Below are 20,863 nucleotides of genomic sequence, written 5' to 3' on the forward strand. Positions count from 1 at the left end.
GATAGATATTTATACCAATACAGTTTTTTAAAGTACTATCCACGGTCAAGTTGTTTAACTGTCGATAAACAGGCTTTAGAACCTTACAGTGGAATAAGAATTAAAATAATAAATTAAAAAACAATTAAATTATGATAAATCAAATTGATGTAACTTATAAGTCTTTTAAGAAAAAGAAAAGTAATACTAATTCTGTAGTACAAATAACGAGTTAATTAAAATATTGAAATAATGATCATTAATGCAAATCATTTTTAACCGAATGAGCAGGAAGTGATTAAGCAGGCAAGATCTGAAGATAGGAAGGAATGGTATTATTGCGAGGTATGGATGTAGGACTGGTATTCCAATAGAATCTTACCAAGAAAAATCTTTCGAAAGTTGTTATATATAAATATATTGACCGTCATATATAAATCCGAAGACAGGACGAGTTTAGCGATAATGAATAGGGGATTGGAACTTACTTAGATCGGAAACATATAATAGTTGACGCAATTGGATAACTTATTAGAGGAAGTAAGCCAGAAAATACTCGTGACGGTAAAGCCACTCTCAGTTTTTATAAAATCGGGAGAAAGAGAGACGTCCCTATGAATCCCGAGGATGAATTGAGCGAATTTATTAATAAAAATTTTTTTTTTATAAAAAAAAAAATAAGAAAAAATTTTTCTTCTATAGATTTTTCAAGATATATTTTGTCTATCAATCCATTAGTCCACCGCTTTCGTCCTACCAGTTATATAAACCAGAACGTAAAAAAGACAGCCTTGGTGACTGTGAAATGCCCATCTGATTTACACTACATTAAATCAAGCTCTTGCTAAAACATGAAATTTGTTGATATTACTGAATTTTCAGCTAGAAATGTAGCATTGAAAATATTTAATATTTAATACTTTTATTTAAATAAAAAAAAATTAAGTTATTTAAGTTAAATAAGCTCGATAAGGCTACAACTGATAAAGTTAAATATCAATGTAAATTATTCCATATTTATCTTCTTCTTGATCAAGAACTTTTTTCTCGTGTCAGATGTGATACTGAAATGGCAATGGACCATGTTCTTTTGTATAAACATTATGTGGTCATAAGGAAGAAACTAATACAATCTATTCAAGAAACCCAACAAAATTATGAAAAATAAAACCTGAAAAAATTCGTCATTTTCAAGAAGTATTTTTTGAAAATGGCGAAGTTTTACATTACAGTGTAAATAATTCACTAATCGATGTTGTTATGGAACAGAGGCAACGAAACAATCAATAAATAATTTATTTTAAGTTATAGTGAATTTTGTATTATTTCTTTCTTTACTTTATACCTGGTCATTTTTGAAATAAGGGAGGGTTATCTAGAGTTAACTAAGCTATTTTATTAGAGTAGAAGGGAAAGGGGTAAGTTTTCACTCCGTGATGCCATCGCGAAATAAAAGTTCGAACCGGCGCCGCTGCAGTCTGGAGGTTGTAAGGGGTCTAATGAACACCGAGCAAGGTCTCGTATAAATACTGGTGTATTGTATCGGAGAGCACGTTGCGGCTGGGTTCGATATTCCCTCAACTATCAGGACCGACTAGCTGACTCCAGGCTGATGAACAGCCAGGAACACAAAGCTAACAAACCGGAGAAGCTCTAATGATAGCTTGTCGGAGGCTTTGAGGGTTGAAGTGATTGCACCGGCTGCCAGTTACATGTTTTCATCCTGGTTATCTTCAAGGGTCAATGCTGAAGAAAGGTCGGACATTGTAGTTTTGGTTGAAAGATTAGTAGGTGATGGTTACAAATTGTTGAATTTTTTTAATACATTTTAACTGTAGGCGTCCTTCATAACTCTTTATTAAATTTAAATAAATATTCCTCAAGTTTATAAGTGATGGTATCTGTCATAGGATCAGTATTTTTAAAGAGGCTTGACCATTTTAGAGACTAAATCAAAGATTATCCCCTTTTTAGAGAAAATATTAAATGTTTTAAGAACTGTATCTTAGGAACTACAGAATTTATTGATTTGAGACAGGTCCTAAATTTAAATAAATGTATGAAATTGCCTAAATTTAGTAGATAAGCTAAATATTACTTTTTATGTCAGTCGCATTGTTTGGAAAATATTGATCTGAAACTTAAAATATTACCAATATTTCGAGCTATGTAGCTTGTTCAGGTCTTTTGAGTTAACAACTTTATTTTTGTATTACCAGATTATGTCTGAGCCACTTAGGAAAAATTAGAACTACTCGACCTTTTACTAGAGTCAGATATTTATATTAGATAAATCTGAAGATTTGGAAATCAAAGAGACTCGTGCTGCGTTTTATGATAAATTTGGCGTAGATTAATTTGGTCTGAGTTTTTTTTATCTCAGGGATAAGTTTATATTTAGTTATTCTTTTTGGATTTCTATTTTTTTATACATGTCCACATTGTTATATTTTAAGTTTGTATATTTTAAGTATTCGTTCAGTTTAACCAGTATTCCTTACTGCAAGCTCACTGATGAAGAACCGAAAATCAGCATGAATAAATAATTTTTGTTTATTTATGTTATTTTTTGCTGATCCCCCCCCCCACCATCTTCTCCAATGACTAACCTACGGTCAACTATCTACACCTCGTTAATAAATTAATTTTCTTTTTTTATTTTGTTTATTCTGTTCAAATATAATAATACTTCTTAGTATAGTTAACTAAACCTAGTAAAGTTTTTCGAGGTGTGAATATATCCTATATATATTACTTCTTTTATCAAGGCTGTTTCGATCTCTGTAGATCTGAAAGTCTTTATTTTACAGATCGTTTGATTGCTCTAAATCGCGCTCTCTCGCTCTCCTAATGTAATGTCGACTATATTTATACCCTCCCTATGTAAATCCTCTATTTCCTCCCGTTGTTCCTAACCCTGGCACCTACCCTCCTCAGTAGATCACACCCCACGATTAGCAGCTATTCCCTAGACATGCTTCCCACAACATTAACCTTTAATCTCTATTAGTAATTTCTCAAATTTTCGTTTCTCTGGTTCCTCGTCCCCATTCGTTTCCTGTTCTCCCTTGCTCGCCCTTGTTTCTCATCACCTCCACTCCCCGGCATGTTGTCTCACTTTTCTTGTCTCTTGGAATATATGGAGATGTTCTGCTCTGAGGCCCACCGCTCCCTCTCCAAATACCTTCTTAAACTATCCTTTATTCTTCCGTTTCACAGGGAGTGTTCATCTGCCTGGATCTGTTTGGGAGTGCTTCTCATCGTCGCTTTTAATGCCCGTGATTCCACTCTGCAGGAATAGGTTGTCAACTGTCTTTGCTCCGATCATCCGATCGGCCCACTTTAGAAAATGGTTTAGTTCCCCGGTATACTCTGGTTTGACACCTCTTTTCTTGTTTTGCCCTGTTGCTGTCTCTATCTGGATCCCCTTCAGCGCATTGGCGTGTGCCTCTGGAACGATGGGAGGAAGGAAGGTTCTCGGCTGCCACTGCCAGATTTCCCGGAGATGGGGTTTCCTGAGTTTACTTGACTGGTGGCCGTAATATACTGTTACTTGTCATTAAAAAAGAAAAACACACTAGATGAGCAAAGTCGAAAAGGAAAAGAAAAAGATAAATGAAATATCTCGATAAATAATTTATTTATTTTTTAATTTCATAATTTTTTTTTCAGGTAAGTGCTCTACTGAAAAACGATCTTTTCCTGTAATATATTACTTGTGTAGCCAATAAAATCGGTAAGTGAGTCTATTATAAACAAATATAAATAAATTAGTACATATCAATGTTCCTAATTTATTACTTTTTAATTTTTAAACATTACTGTATGTTAGTAAAAAAATCAATTAATAAACGTTGTTTTAAATTGAAATAGTTGAATGTTTCCCTTTTGGGTTTTTATATGATTCGAGGTGTACCTATTTGGTTTATTGTTGTCAATTATGAACAAATCTAATCAAATAAGAAACCAGTATAAAAAGTTCCATATCCCATATTTATGATTTTTTAAGTAGGACCCTCCCCTTTCTTCTTCCCCTCTCCTTCCCTCGCCAGCAATGTCTGTGTACTGAATTGGGTACCCTCAGCAACATAGCTTTTAAATAATAGTAAAAATCACTGCAAATAAACTTAGCATTTTTATATGATTAGAGGCACACTAATGTTTTATTATTATTTTTTCATGAAACAGCCTTGAAGGCCACGCGAATATCATCACTTTTGGCTTGTCTCTTGTTTTTGTTTTTCCTTTTCTTCCATTTTTCCATATTTATCTTTGCGTACATTTGCTTTCTTTTTTCTGTCCACGCGACTCCCTTTTTCGAATTTCTCTTTTCCACAAGGCCCTTGACTTTCTTCGGTCTTTTCCTATATATTTTCCGTCTAGAGTCCTTATCCGTTATTCCTAGTCTTTCCGTTTCTTCCTTCATCTGCCAGATGTAGCCTCCTAAGCTTTTGTATCCTCAGATTTTTGTGTAATGTTTCCTTGTTTAGTCTTACCAGGGCCATTCTTCCATATGACCGTGGAATTTGCGTCTCCTGATCCTTATTTCTGTTTCTAGGTCCTTTGTGTCTTTATTGGATCTTAGCCTGTATATTTCTTGTGTCATTTAGGGGCAGTAGATTCTTCTTAGAACTCTTCGTTCTATTCTTAGTTGTTTTTCCGGACTGGAGAGGCATGTGGGTTCCGTCCCGTACAGTATTACCGGTTCAACATCGTATTTTCCGTTGTTACATCGACTTCCATTGTTATCTCGCCCAGGTACTTAATTTTTTTTTTTTTTATTTGTCCGTACTTTGTTTCTACTGTTTTCTTCTTGAAGTCTTGATCTGTTGTCATTAATTCTGTTTTTTCGTAAGAGATTTGTAGATTTTTTTTGGCTATTTCTGTCAGTGTGTTTATTTAGTCGATCGCCTCTTCCGTTTCTGCTAAAAGGGCAAGGTTGTCTGCATAGGCAAGGTACCTTACTTTGACAACTTATTTGGTTAACTATTGTCAATAATAAATATTCGTAATTAACCAAGGAAAAAAAATTCAAACTACTATTTCCATTTCTTTTCAAGATGGCTGCCGGTGATATATGTGTAATACAATTACATATTGGTTATTTATAGAAATAAAGGAAGAATATAGATTGTTTTGGAACTACAACTACATCCCTTTGAAAAAAATAATAAATAAAACTCTCTTCAGCCGGTGAAACAATTTTTTGATTAATTGTTTGTTGTGTAGGGTTCTAGTCCCAACATCTGAGTATCGAATCGGGTACCTCCTGCGAGATAGCTGCTATGTAATAGCCCAAACCAACAGGTTATAAACTCTTAACAAGTATTTTTAATGTATCTTGCCCAAAATATTGTTCATAGCACCCATCAACGTTGCACATTTAGAATATATTCCCGAGAAAAGTTATGGGAAGAAATGTTATGAAGAACATTACTTCAGCATAACTTGAATTGGCATTAGTATGCTAGTATATATTTGTCATTTGTATTATGCATTTATATGTGTGTATTGTATAAATTTAATGATAAAGGAAGTTACAAAAAAAAATAACTTGAATAATATACATTTTATTGTTCATTATGTAATATGTTAAGGTAATAAATTTCAAGGTAATAAAGTTTTATACAAAAATAAATAAATAAATGAAAAAGAAACAAAGTCGGAACATTATTATTTATAATAAGTGTATTAAAATTAATACATAGGTTTGGTTTATTGTTGTGAATGAACCTAAAATGAACGTTTGTTATTGACTAAGAAATATTAATAATAATGATGGTAGTCATTGATTGATGTAATTAAAAAAGAATGTTATGAGTGATAATTAGCAGTGATTTTATAATAATAATAATAATAATATTAATAAGTTTTTTATTATGTGGTTATCTCTATTTTTAAATACATTTCGGGAATAAATTTGATTTTTCTCTTTGAAATAATAAGAAAATATGATCTTCAGTGTTTCTGTTCAGTCTTCTTTATTTCCTAAGATGTTTAATCTCCTTCACCTAATTCATAATTCATTTTTCTAATCAATTACTGCGTCCTGCTTAAATTCAGAAAATAAAGATTTGATGATGAATAAACTCCTGAGTGAGTTTCAAGTAGCTCCTGATCTCGTGAGCTGCTAGGAATTAGCCTCATCTAGCTTTATGTGTTTCATGGACCAGATTATACAGAAGTAAAAATGAAAAATTAAAGGTGAATATAATTTTATGATTATTCACCAATAAAGTTTATTGTTATAAGAAAGGACATTTTGAAACGTAAAAAGCGAATATTAAACTTTTAATGTGCAATCTTCAATTCATAATCTGGAACATAAAACTATTCTTGAGAAATTGAAGTGAAAAGCTAACGTTTATGAGATAACGATCGTATACATTGTACTAATGGTTCTGATCCCATCTCCTTAAGATTATTTCTATTTCTCTTTCGATCGAATATTTGATAGGACTAATAGCTCTTATCTCCAGTTATGCTTTCTGTAATGGGACACTCACTGATTGCTGTCGAAAGTTTGCACGTGCGAAACATTTAGAAAATCTCATAGTTCTTTTTTACGTTTCCTTTTCATTGTCGATTCTTTTCTTTTTTCTCATCTTTCTAGCTTTATAATTACACCATTCAATGTTACACGAAATTAATTCAGCCGTGATTATAATAATTACCACTTTAGTGGCTTTCCTAATCTTTGCCATATCACGAGATCTTTCGTTTTTTACATATAAGGATTACAAACAAGGTAAGGTTGGACTATGGTCCAACTGAAAATTCCTTATATTTCTTTCTTAATTTTTAGTTTTATTCTTTTTGTGGTTTGCTATTCCCCCAAGGTATTCATTATTATATTTACGTTAATTATACATAAAAATACATCTAATAATGCCCACAGATTTTCATCGATGATTTATTCCTATTTATTTATTTATAGTGACATTGATTCATTGTAACATTCATTCTTGTATTCTACCTACAGGAGCTACCTTCCATTGATAGATATTTAGCATTTTATCGCACATCAATAAGATAATAAGCATATAGACTAAATCATTCACTAATAGCCTCCAACTTAACTGTGAGCTTAAAGTTTTTTTTTCTATTTATTTATTGCAAATTACAACTGTATTTACATAAAAACATATTAAGTAAATTTGATATAATATAAAAATGGAGCTACAGATACAGACATGTAAAGAAACTACCCAGTGGTTGTAAAGGAAACACCCTAATTATATTTTTACATTAGAAGGTCTCGAGGCCATCTTCATTTCAGGCGCCTCGGAGGATTTTCAGGACTAGAAGAAGCTAGGTTTAAAACTAGAGGGTTTTGATGGTTAGTTTATAATGGAAGGATTGATATCTGGTTCGGACTATATCGGTTACAAATGGAACCCGCCCTCCGTGGTAGCCTTACTTATGTGACTTTTTAAACAGATAATTATAGCGAGTAGGTTGGTCGATGTACGACATATCACAATCTCACAAGAAGAGATCATAACACAAAAAAAAAGGCAATCCACAAAATCTTTCTTACAATGTTATACATTCGTTACTATTATGTTTAGTAAGGTCTGGTTTGGTGACATTTTGTATCGTTTGCAGAATCCTAAACCACTCCCAAGTTTAAGTAGATTAGTGAATTATACCTAGTCTGTTTAACTTTGTGAATTATATGTAAGTAGTAATTTAAAAGTAATAAATTTTGTGTGGAATGAATTTAGGTAATAAAAAATAATATTATTTAATGATTTAATAATTTACAATTGTGTTAATGTTAGAAAAATCTTTAATTTTAATTTTCTTTTAATTTATTAGATATACCAGGTTTTACCTTGGAATAGCTGTCGGTGGTAATTCTTATCGATATAGTACTAAGGTAGATTATTTTTATACGAAAATTATGCAAAAATTCAGTTAATAAAGGGTTTTTTTTTTAAGCCCGATAGAACTTGAAATTGTAAAAAATAACACAAAAAATTAAATTGTAATCAAATTTTTTTTTTTTATTCGAAAGATCAATACGTGACATTAACATTTGAAAATGATTTCGGGCATATGGGCACCGCGGCTGTTCTTGACGAAGCGCATTCTGGACGTCCAATTTTGGCCGTATGTCACGAATAACACGAACAATGCTGGCCTCCAAGGCATCAATTGTTGCTGGTTTATCAGCATAAACCAGTGACTTCACGTAGCCCCACAGGAAATAATCGAGAGGTGTCAAATCGCACTACCATATGCGGCAATTTTGCTTATTAACAAACCCGTTAAGCCAAAAATGCGCCTCATCACTGAACACAATTTTACAGAATGCGCTTCGTCAAGAACAGCCGCGGTGCCCATATGCCCGAAATCATTTTCAAATGTTAATGTCACGTATTGATCTTTCGAATAAAAAAAAAATTTTGATTACAATTTAATTTTTTGTGTTATTTTTTACAATTTCAAGTTCTATCGGGCTTAAAAAAAAACCCTATACTATATATGTCATACTGATCTTTTTTTAAATAAAAAGTAATTTCGTAAAAAAAAAAAAAAAATTATAATGTGTTTAACAGGATTTCTTTCTAGAATTACATTGATTTGTTTTTAATTAAGAATATGATTATATTTGTTTATAATAAAAAAATAATAAATAAATACATTCCTCTGTTTTAAAAGAATTATTATGGGTATCGTCAACTCTATGAGCCGAAGAACAAAATGTTTTTTTTTTCACTAAAAATAATTTTTAAACAGTTTTTTCTTTAAAAAATTGTTTAAACTGTGTTAAACACAATTCAATTGCTTATATTTATTACATTTTGTAGATTTATTGTATTTATTTTATTAATTAAAAATATTATTCGGTTAAAATAAAATCCATCACGCATTCCATTGTTCATACCATGGACTGGGATTATTTTCTAACTCGTGTTTCCAACGGATTATTTCTAAGCTAAAAGCGGTGTCACAGAGTAACCCCTGTCTACGGTATACGCTATATAATAAATTTATAATATTTAATTAATGAATTAAATGTAATAAATAAAACAAAATCAATAAAACTTTTGTTATCAGATGAGTTATTAAAGTAAAACAGTGATAAATTGTATTTAGTTAATATCTTTATATTTCAATATGTTTTAAATCTATTTAAAAATATAGTTTTCTGTTCAAGTGATGAAATCATATCTTTCTCAAGACCAATATTTTATTCATAAACTTTACTTCGTACTTCTTTATTACTCGGTCACTAGAAGAACGTAAGTCGTAATTATACAAGTAATCGACACCAATCATTTCATGTATACATACGTTGACAACCTTATTTTTACTTGTAATATACGTATAATAGAATGAATAGAATATTTAACTCACAAGTATAATGCTCCCTGGGCTGGTCTGTTCGCTACTAAAGGCAGCTACATGCTCTGCTTCCTCGGCTGGGTAATTGCTCCCGTTCCGCGGTTCTGCCGCCTCCGGCGTCCCTTGGTGGGAGGGAGTTCCTCTCATCGGGAAGGAAGGTTATGGAGGAGAAGAACGATGGAAAGATAGTAGGTGATACCAATCGATCCATCGAACAGTCTATTAAACCCTACAAGATATCACCATACGCATTATCTATGCGACCATACATAGCATAGCATGGAAATAATGCAATCTAAGGCTAGAAGAAAGGAATAACGAAAAGAAATGTATATGGAACAGTTACTTGCAGTAACCGATACCATATTTATAACAACCTAATTATTTATAGGATGTAGGGGATCGTATTTCAGTCAATTTAAATCATTTCAAAATTTCTTTTTTATAGGACAACAATGTCATACGAAATCGGCTCATTTTTTAAAATGAAAGTTCAAAATATACAGTGAAATAAATAAAGGAAACCACAATAACTTTTGAAATGGAACTTTTTTCCACAAAAGTATAATTTTAGAGGAATATTTGGAACCATAACAGTTGACCTTTGACTGGTTAGATGTTATTTTCAGCTGCTAAAGGGGAGTCTTACAAAACTCAACTTTTAAATTTATTCAAGTCAAAAAAATTATTCATGTTGATAATTTCTATATCATAAAGATTTTTTTTTAAATAAAATTAATGTATGATATCGACAAACAAATTTTACTCATTGAGCACATATTACATATTATTATGATATACATTGGAAAATAAAAATGTTATTTCTTTTTTACCCTTTATTGTTTTTTAAAGACTATTTTTAGACTACAATAGAATAGAAAATAAAGATGAGAAGATAGTTGTCCGTGAATAATAAATACTTTACGACCAAGTGGAACGGAGAAGGACTTGGAACGGGAAGACAACAGGAGAAGGACTTGGGACTCGAAACTGGCAAGTAGAAAAGGAAAGAAGATGGAACTCGACCAAAGGAAGTCCTCTGGGAGGGTAGAGGAAAGATGGGGTCTTTAGATGGGTATTTCACGGCTAAGACGTTAACAACACTCATGGCAATCCCCATACATTCAGCTGTTCCCAGATGTGTATTAGATAATAATTTATAATGTAGTAATATTTTAAGGCAAGCCATTTATGTGGATCATTTTATCATTTTATTGCAATTTTGTACTAAATGTAAATAAATACTTTTATATTACTTTCCTATCCTAATAAACAATACCGATCCTTATTATATTCTTTATTTTAATGGAAACAATATTTTATAAATATAAAGATATATCATTGATATACTGTTAAAACAAAAGCCCTTGGGAAAGGAATTTTGATAATAATAGTTTTGTAGGACTCATATAATCTTGATTACTACATATATATGTTTTTATAATTGCCTCGAGTAATTATCCTGCCATCCCAATTCACGGCGAGGAAATTCATAGCATTAATAAATGGCATCCCTTGTAGGGGCTTCATATTTATATTCCTTTAAAATTCGATTGAATTTATGACCCTTTTCTTTCTTAATGTATTGTCTTTTTTTAAAAAATCATTTCGAATAATCGGATTAGCCTCCTTAAACGTAATCATATGTACCCCATTTGTACCTCATAAGTTTATCATCAAATTAAAATCGGGTATCGTTTGTTTTACAAAATAAATATTAACTTTTTCAGCTTGAATCTTATCAATAATTATAATCCCATTACTCTGGACGCAAAGAGGGAAAGATAAGGAGGAACTGCGTCTACCTTAATTTCAGGGTCGTCATTTCTAAATTGATTCAAATTCAATAATTAATAATAAAATAAATAAGTGTATCCAACGCATTTTTATTTTTTTCTTCAGTGTGCACTTCCGATACTAATACGTACTCATGGGCACCATTTGGCTTATTGTATTAATTTATCAAATTGATAAAATTATATTAATTTGTTAAGTTGGTAAAATTATTAATTATAACAGAATCGGTTTGACTAATAAGGATTTTTTTTTGAACAATGGTTATACATAGAATGGAATTTTTAAGATTAAGGGTATTCACTATATAAGGCAGGGTGGAGCCCACTGGATTGACTCATGGCTTCAGTGAAATAGAAAATAATAATCTGCTACAGCCAGATTCGAACCCGGGTCTTTGGAGCTCATTGTACAGTGCCTTACCACTAAGTTACCCTCTCCCATCTAATTAGTAATTGTTATTCTTATGAATGGAGATCATTAAATAATTAATAGAACCCCAATTCAATGCTCATGTGTTCAAGTTTGGCTTGGTAGTGGTTTTAACTAGGAACTAATCTAATATTGTTTAAATGTTTGGAGATAAATGTTTATATTTTTACTGTTGAAAAATTGGACCTGAAAATCGCCCGATATATGAGAACCACTCTAAGGGTTTTAATTTTATTCGACATCACCGAGCTTTGGCCTGGTTAAATACACAAATAAGCAATAACACGAAAGAATCTTGTTTTACGAATTTTGTCTAAACGCACGTAACGTTCAAATATGAGTAGAACAATACCAGTTATTATTTCAATACTTCTAATATATTCAAAACAAAGTAAATATTAATTATTGGATTATATTTTAATATAATGTGAAAAATATTTCAGCTATCTGTTTTAACTCAACATGGATAGTATATATAGTGATGTAATTTAATTGAATAGAATATTTTATTTTAAAAAATAATAAATAAATTAGAAAAAAAAAATGTGCTTATTCAAGTACTACACTACCAAGTTTTTTGTCATGACAATTTATATAACATCAGAAGTCGACAAGTCTTTTTGTCAAGTCTGGTACTTTCCTCTACATCAAGTCCAGCAGTTTTCTTTTTGCAAAAACAAAGACAATACTACGTTACACAAAAACGTAATGAGCCGTTGAATTGTATTGCCGCACGGGAACCGAGATTTTGTTGATAGCAGTTGGCTAATGTTGGTCCGACCGTGTCTAAATATCATAGGCTTCCATGGCTTACTGAATAATGTCTGATAATGTTGTTTAAGCTACTACCCTATTGTGATATGTATATTTAATTTTTTTGGGGGGGGGGCGGGGGAGATGGAGTGAAAGGATAAATATTTAAGGGTATTTTTCAACTCGATATTTAATTCTCATATTCTCATCTTCCAAAAAGTTGCAATTGAATTATGCAACCATGGTAGTTAGCAGAGTGGAGCAGGGGAGCACCCCTCTCCCCCCCATAGATTTTGGGGTCCAAAAAAAACGAAAATAGTGAACTTATTTGACAGATGATTTTTTCTGGTAACATACTGTAATTAGTAAGGTTTCATTGCTAATTAGACATCTCCACGGATCACTTGATCCCACACCTTTGAAGGGATTAGATGGACATGTGTCGATTGTTCGGTAAAAACGTAAGATTCAATGAACTCAATTATTCGTCATGTACTCTAAAAATAATGAGAGAAACGAATAAAATGACTTTTTTTTAGATCCCATTCTTCTCATTATAACTTACAGTTTGCCAATTTAGTGATCCTAGAATGTTTGTTTAATGTAAAAGAAAAAAGGCCACCCTTATAGTAGAAATGGTTAATATTTTCGCCAGCAATCTCAGATGGCTATTGCTCTTGTGTTGCAAAACTCTTGTGTTATATTTTTTGTGTGTATTGTATTTTTTGATGTACAATAATTAAGTTTATATTTGATTTTCAAGTTTCATTTTCATGATTATGGTTAATAAAAAGTAATGATTGAACTTTATGAAGTAGAATGGGTGGGAATATATCTTGGAATGCAGAATTTATCTTTTACCCAGCGTGTGTATGTGTGTATTTGTATATAACTGAGGTCTGCTCCTCCCTTGTCGAAATCCTACCTAAGCTCATTTATGGAACATCAAAAATTAAGATTTTTATAATTCCAAGTTGATCCTCATTTTTTTCGTCTATATTCTGTCTTTTAATATTTATCTCTTATTCCCCCCTCTCTCTTTATATATAAATATATATCTTAGAATGTTTCTACCTTATCTAGAATGTTTCTACCATAACTTTTGAGTTTCTGTTTACCTCAACAACGGTGAATACAGATAAACAGTAAATAAACATTTTAGCAAATATCTTATAAATTTCAAAGGAGCAGACAAACTCTTACCCTCAAAATAGTGTTTGGGAATCCAATAATAATGAAATTTATGGTGATCACAGGTAGAAGCATAAAATAATATATTTTGTTTTATTATTTTTTTTTCAAATGAATAGTCTCTAGTTTAGTTTTATTATAATATTTTATTTCTGTTATAGTTTAAAATTTCGCCTTGAATTATGTTTTTTCTTAATAAGCCTTTTTTTCTTTCCTGGAAAGTGATTTTATCCTTGGATAGTCTAGTTGCAATTAGTCTCACTTTTTTTTTTATTTTCAAACATCTAAACGTTGGAATTGATCCAGTATAAATATGTACATTACTCACATTTTTTAATAATAAAATATGGCTGAGAATGATTTCTATTTATCATTCGTTTTATTGTTTATTGGGGCGTAAAGCCCAATGGTTATCAAAGCTGTTTCTCTTTTTATTTTACCGGATGTTTAAATATCTACCTTTGATATTTCAATTCTTTTCATTTATGATATATGTATATTTATTATTTCAATCTCAACGTTATAAACCCTTTAAACTTGTGACAATTAATTATTTTAATGTGATATTCAAAATGTGTTTAGACTAAAAGGGTTTAAATCCTGTTTAATAGATTATTTTTTTCTTAAAAAAAAAATAATACAAATTTTATATTTGGTTTTGATATATCATTTAGAGGTACTGATCCACCAATTTAGTTGTTCTGTCAACTCAAGGACTCAAATACAGATAAACTCACCAGAATATAAATATAATAGGTAATATAAAAAAAATAAGTAGATTAGTTTCAAACATGATCAGATCGAATTTTTATTCTATCTAAAAATATTACACATAATATAGTGAACTAGAGGTTTAGTAAAGTTTTTAACTACTAGTAAAGTTTTTTTTTTACTAAGTTATTAACAAGTTCGGAATATTATGATGTGATTTGCTTCTCAGGACTAGACCTTTATTTAAACTAACCACTTGTGAAAATGGCATTTTTTAAAAAAATAAGTCACTATGCATTTTTTATCTAATGCGAAAAATATATACATCTACTCTTATAATTAGATTTGAAGGCCGTGTCGTTTTTCAGCTATTGTAGGAAAGTATCGTAACCTATCTACTATGCATCAGGAGTAGTTCTGACTAAAATTTTAGTTTTAACTGCTAGGTCTTGCTAAATTGCCATTTTTAAACATCACTAAGTCTAACTGGACAAAGTAATTGATAAATAAAATTTTTAACTTGACTTTATGTCAAAACATACAACTTCATTGTAGTTGTTCTATAATTTAAAACACGCAACACACAAACTATAACCGGGACAAACTTCGTAAGTAAGCTAAATTATTTTGAAAAACTAATTTAATTATTAAAATTGTATCCACTGAACAATTATAAACAGGGCTATAGTTAAAAGTGGTTATAGTAAAACTTTTAAAATTAAAGTCATGTATTGAATATAAAAATCGTGAAAGTGCAGTGACCTAACAAATACTTCTTACAAACAATATCTACCTGATTTGTCAGTATCTTTGGAAATGTCAGGACACTGTTTGTTGAGGTCAGAATATGATGATTGATTTACTTTAGGTCAGATGTCATAACAGGTCATAGGAATATATTATTCGGCTCGTCTTACGTTAAGTAAGTTGCGTAAAGTGTCAGCAAGGATGAAGAATGATTGTTTACTGTCTAGGCGAATTGAGGTCCAGACGCGTGTTATGTTACATATCACATACTCTATAAACGCATCATCTATGCATATAGCATTGATAAATAATATGAGCAATTCAGTTAATAGAATAACTCCAACTTCAATAGTTTTCAGAATGTACTTTGTATATTTTGTTGAGAAATCGTTTTACTTTTCATTTTCAGATGTCTTGGATTTATTGGCTCTTGGATTTTACATATAGTGTCAAGGTGGTGATTTACCAGTTCATTTTTTAAGAAGTAGATAAAATTACTCACAAATTCCATTAAATAGTACTACACATGGGATAGATTTATTCTATGTCCAAAAATGCATACAAAAATTTCATCCCATGTGCCCAAGGGCATCCCACCCATTTGTCGATCAATTGATTAAAAGGACATGAATTTTATAATTGATTCTGACCACCACTTTCATCGCATTCTTCTTTCACTAGATAATCGATGCTCGGATGGACGAACTAACCACTTCTATAGTAACATAGATATCATCTAATCTGTAGCTCTGCAGTTAGATTGGTAATGACCTACGATTAGCAACTATTATGCGCTAACTAAAGCAATTATGAATGAATTTACTACTAGTATGTTTGTAATTAATGGAGTCTAGGAATGAATTGCCCGATTATGAGGTTGCAGGGAGAGCGCAACTTTCTTTTTATTGATGTTATTTATATATCGCCCCACATCACTATTTATCGTTAGAAATATGATTATATTACTTCTTACGATCGTGTTATTTGAAAAAAAAATTAGTCAAACAGTTTTTATCCACAAGTTTTAAAATATATAATAACTACAATCAAGTCATCATTGTTGACATAAAGGCAAAATAAAAATTATTTTTTCAAGTTAGGACATATTTAAAAATAGCAATTTAGCAAAACTTATCAGAACGCAGTTATAAGTAACTAATAAGTCAGAACATCTCTGGATGCAAAGTAAATGGGTCGCAATGCTTTAGTAAAACAGCTAGAAAACGACACGACCTTAAAATCTAATTTTAAGAGTAGATGTATAGCTTTTCCACATTAGAAAAACAAGCCATATATCTTTTGAAAGTGCATGTGTCTTGTTTTAAAAAAAAAAAAAAAAAAAATGCCATTTTCACTATTTTCAATAAAGGCCAAGCTCTGACGAGCCAATCACAGCAGAGTATTTGGACCATGCTAATTCGAAAAACTTCAATAAACCTCTGATTGACGCTAAAATATACTTATAATTTATTTTGGACTGCTATTTTACATTGATTAATGAGAAAGCTATTCACAAATACCCTATGAAGACATTTGTTGAAGGTATATTTATATTTTGAGCAAAATTAAAAAAAAAAAATAATTTAGAGAAAAGAATTATTGTTAATTTAATTCAATATGAATCGTAAATTATGAATAATTAATAACTATGTAAGTATTATATATTTATTGAAATTTTAATTGTATGTGTTATTTTATTATTCAAAAGGATCAAGGAAATTGATTGAAACTATTTTATAAATTATTTTATTATAAAAGTTATCAAAATAACTAAACCTAGAAAATAAAATTAGTATTTACAGCAATTTTTATTAAAGAGAACTTTCAAAATCTAAAATTGTACAAAACGTCACTCCGTGTTGAATATTGCTGACTTCCTCGGTAATTCCTTGCTGATCGCTGTATGGGTGGAAGTGTAAGAGGGTTGCTTGGTTTCCTGTAATGATACCCTTGCTCAGCCGTGGACGGGGCTGGGGGAACTGCAGGTCTCTGGTACACGTAGCCGTTCTGTGTTCCTGAACCCTGAGTTTGCTGGAAATTAGGTTTTGGATACTGAAAACTGTTTAACGGTCGGGTATACGTTGTCGTACTGAAAGTCGGACGTGCGTACGTAAAAGACAGTTGTGGTTTTTGGTAGGCGTAACCAGTTTGTTCTTTTTGTCCATTTTCAGTAGATTGGGACTGCAATGTTGTCGGTTTTGTATTAGTTGAAGGATTAGTTGTTATTTCTACAGTTGGATAGCTTGAAACTGTTGATAATGTGTCAGAGCTGGTAAAAGATGATGATGGCTTGGGATAAGTGTAACCTGATTCCTTTGGTGGGGTAAGTAAATTAATTTGATCGTTCGAGGGCTTAGGGTATTCATATCCCGTTGTTAGTTTTGTAGTTACCAAAGAAGTAGTTATGGCCGGGGTTGTTGTTTGAATGGTTTCTACAGAAGAAGTGGAGGATCCCGAACTTGGTAAAGTGAAACTTACTTCGGGTTTTTCATAAACGTAACCATTTTGACTAGGAGATTCGGCAATTTCTCCATTAGATGGTTTCGGATATTGGTATCCTCCCGTGGTTGTTTGCAAAGTTGTTGTTGGAAGATTGCTTATAGTTGTTATAAATGTTGGAACTGATTGGGTAGAAGCTGTTGTCGGTTTCTCGTAAACATAACCTTCCTGAGTTGGAGGAACTATGTCTTGATTGATGTTTGTTGGTTCTGAAGATTGTGCTATGGAACTAGATGGTTTTTTAGTCGGTAAAGTAAAGCTATTTGAAGGTTTCTCATATACGTATCCAGTTTGACTTCCCGCTGGAACATTTTGAGTATTAGATGTTTCTAATCCCGGACTTAATGTTGTAACTACCGATTGTGTCGTAACTGATACTGTTTGTGGCTCTTCTGCTGATGGATATGTAAAACCTATAGAAGGTTTTGGATAGTTGTAGCCTTGCTGAACCGATGGAACCGCAATATCTTGATTGATTGTAGGCTTAGTAATATCAGTAGTAATACTTATAGCAGGACGTGTTGTTGTCACAATAGTTGGTGGGGAAGAGGTTGCTTGTGTCGCTTCTGGCTGTTGTGTTGGGTACGTTAATCCATTTGATGGCTTAGGATAAGCATAACCTGTTTGATTTGGGGAAACTATGTTCTCTTGTGTGTTTGATGGTTTTGGATACTGGTAACCGAATGTAGTACCTGTTGATTCTGTTGTAATGCTGATTCCAGGAGGTGTTGTTTGTGTTTGTAATGTATTAGTAGCGGCCGTTGGCAGTGTAAGTTGTACTGAAGGTTTGTCATAATTATAACCAGATTGCTGTTTGTTGTCTGCCGGCTTAGGATTTGTGTATCCTCCAGAACCTGGCTCCGAGGTGGACTCAGTATCGGATGGCTGATAACTAGGAATTTTAGTCGTGGTGTCTTCTGGCTTTGGAGTAATTGTAGTAAGGAATGTCGTTGATGGTAAATTTAAAGGATTTGCTGGCTTAGGATAGTTGTAACCTCCAACCGTTCCACTAGGTATGTTGGTACTTCCTTGAGGTGGAGCCGTGGATCCATCTGGATTCGGAGGTAGTGTTTGTGTTGTTAGAGGTGGACTTGTTGTTATAGTTAATCCATTTTCCGGAGGCACATATTGATAACCAGAGGATGGAGGAACGATATCCTGTGATATGTCTGCCTGCTGTGTACTAAACTGTGAAGTACTTTCTGTTGTAATAGATGGATATGTTTGCTGTGATGAAGGTGCAGAATCGGATGGTTTTTCATAAATGTAGCCATTGTTAGATCCCACGGTGCCATTGGACGGCTTAGGATATTTATAACCGAAGGAATCCTGAGGCGGAATGTAAGTCTGTTGGTTTTGGTAGGTTGGTTGTGCTTTATCTTGGTTGGGTGGTAGGTAATTCTCTCTAGCACCTCTCATGTTTGATGGTTGCCTCGCTGATCTAAGTTGCGGTTGAAGAACTCTTGATTCCCTGATGATAGAACTAGAAGCGACTAAAACATTCGGAGGGATCTTAGCTTCAGGACGAAGCCGGCCGTCTATCCTCTTTCTCCTTTTACCAGGCTTGCATAAGAAACTGTGGAACGGGTCGTTACAAAGCCTCTCCAGTGAATGACTCTCATCTTTCCGGCCACGGTTTTGGGCTGCTAATCCTTGTAGTGGCAATGTTTGGATACTCGGAGATAAATTTGAACTGTCGGAAGAAACTGCTTCACCAATTGGTAGGTAATTACTCGGAAGTTTGTTTAGTTGTATCTGTTTCGAATTTTTTATCGAGCTGTTTGGTTCTACCTGACCATTTTGTTCCTTATTTTGTGGCTGTTCTTCTATCTTCTTGAGCTTCTTCTCGATTTCGACAGGTCGCAATCCATTTCCATTCTTTGGTACAGTGCTGTAAGAAATTTTACTTTCTTGTGTCCGTTCAGGTGAACTAAAATAACTTGGAGGAAGATACTGAGGCTCTGCTAGTGTTTTGGGTGTCTTGGCTTCAATAGGGGGTAGGTAGCTTTTTCCTTGTCTCACGAGATCTAACTTAGATTCAAGTGGTTGGGATGACTCTTGCACATTGGAAGCTTCCGGCACGATTCCCGATGGAATAATGGCACCAGATGGAATAACGGCACCTGGTCGCAGTCTACCATTGATTCTTCTCCTGCGGACCGTTACTGGTTTGCAGAGAAAGCTGTGGAAGGGGTCATTACAAAGTCTTTCTAGGTTGTCCTCATCGTGTTTTCGATTTGTGTTCAGAGTTTTTTGCACAGGTGTTGCTGCTGCACCTTCCAAAGGAGTTTCTAACCCTTGATAGTTGGAGCTGGACGGGAGCAATCCTAGGCGAAGTTTTTCATTCACATCGCCGAACGCAAGACCCACCAACAGTATCTGTATCGCAAGAGTAGCTAGCATGTCCTGAAATAAAATTAAAAGTTTATTAGAGAATGTTGCTCGCTATAAAAATTAATACATTTTTGAATAAATGAATTATAGTGAGATAAACTATAAAACAGAGAAAACCAGCAGTCAATAAGTATTTCGCTAAAAATATATTAGAATATTAAAAAAAAAAACATGTATTTCCTAACTTTGAACATAATTTCAATGGAAAGGAAATATTAAATCCTGGCAAGAGGAGTTCCTGTTCATATTGTTGCATATTTATTTTGTATTATATATTTTTAATCTATAATATAAATAATGGCTATAAAACGTCTCGTAGCATAAATCAAATTTATAAGAAAATAAAAATTAACAGTGAGAGGAAGATGGTTGGGAGTGCAGTCGGTGAAGAATAAAAAAAAATAAAAACTTATTTATTAGTGCCAACGTTTCGGCCGAAATTATAGGCCTTTAGCAAAGCTGAGAATAAAAACAATATAACAGCCATTTTTATAAATTTTACAATGTACTGGATAGTGGTAACACCGTTCACATCATTGTTGAGATGTTACAATAAATTAAAGAAATCATAAAGGATAATTAATAACAGAAAAAGAAAACAATGATACAGATTAAACAAACTGTTTACGTAAGGTGTTAGGTAAAAGTTATAGAAGTCCGACTTTAAAATGTTCTACAGTCTTAATTGTTCTCGAATATCAGTGACGAAAATATTACGATTATATTAAAAATCATTTTAATTTTTTGTTTTATAGCTTATCGTTAATGTTTGTCACTTTTACTGCGCCTCTCACTGTTGATATCTAACAACACACCGCCACAGAGATATCTTTGTACAATCTGTAGCAGTCCACCGGAACAGATTGCTTTTTAGTAACTGTCACGGACCTGTAACCGTTATTTTAATTCTTCTTCTGTGACTAAGAGTTTTGTATTAAAAAAGTGATTTCTTCAAAACTGGTAATTATAATTTATATTTTTTTTTTATTAATTGACTATTTAATCTTTT

General features: G+C 32.3%; 2 protein-coding genes across 2 annotated transcripts in view; both read right to left on the bottom strand.

Annotated features, from left to right (window-relative positions):
* Positions 1-9,408, bottom strand: part of LOC106681336 (uncharacterized) — a 36,495-nt gene extending 27,087 nt beyond the window's left edge. Inside the window, exon 1 of the mRNA XM_014421598.2 lies at positions 9,346-9,408. The gene's annotated coding sequence lies outside the window, so the exon portion shown is untranslated. The remainder of the gene's footprint in view (positions 1-9,345) is intronic.
* A 7,284-nt stretch (positions 9,409-16,692) lies between these two features.
* Positions 16,693-20,863, bottom strand: part of LOC106681320 (uncharacterized) — a 32,643-nt gene continuing 28,472 nt past the window's right edge. The window contains exon 2 of the mRNA XM_014421572.2: positions 16,693-19,866. Coding sequence (XP_014277058.1) covers positions 16,786-19,863 — 3,078 coding nt within the window. The 5' untranslated portion in view covers positions 19,864-19,866 and the 3' untranslated portion in view covers positions 16,693-16,785. The remainder of the gene's footprint in view (positions 19,867-20,863) is intronic.

Source organism: Halyomorpha halys, unplaced genomic scaffold (assembly GCF_000696795.3).
Source record: "Halyomorpha halys isolate HHAL.00 unplaced genomic scaffold, Hhal_1.1 Scaffold327.1, whole genome shotgun sequence".
In the NCBI taxonomy this organism is placed as follows: Eukaryota; Metazoa; Arthropoda; class Insecta; order Hemiptera; family Pentatomidae; genus Halyomorpha; species Halyomorpha halys.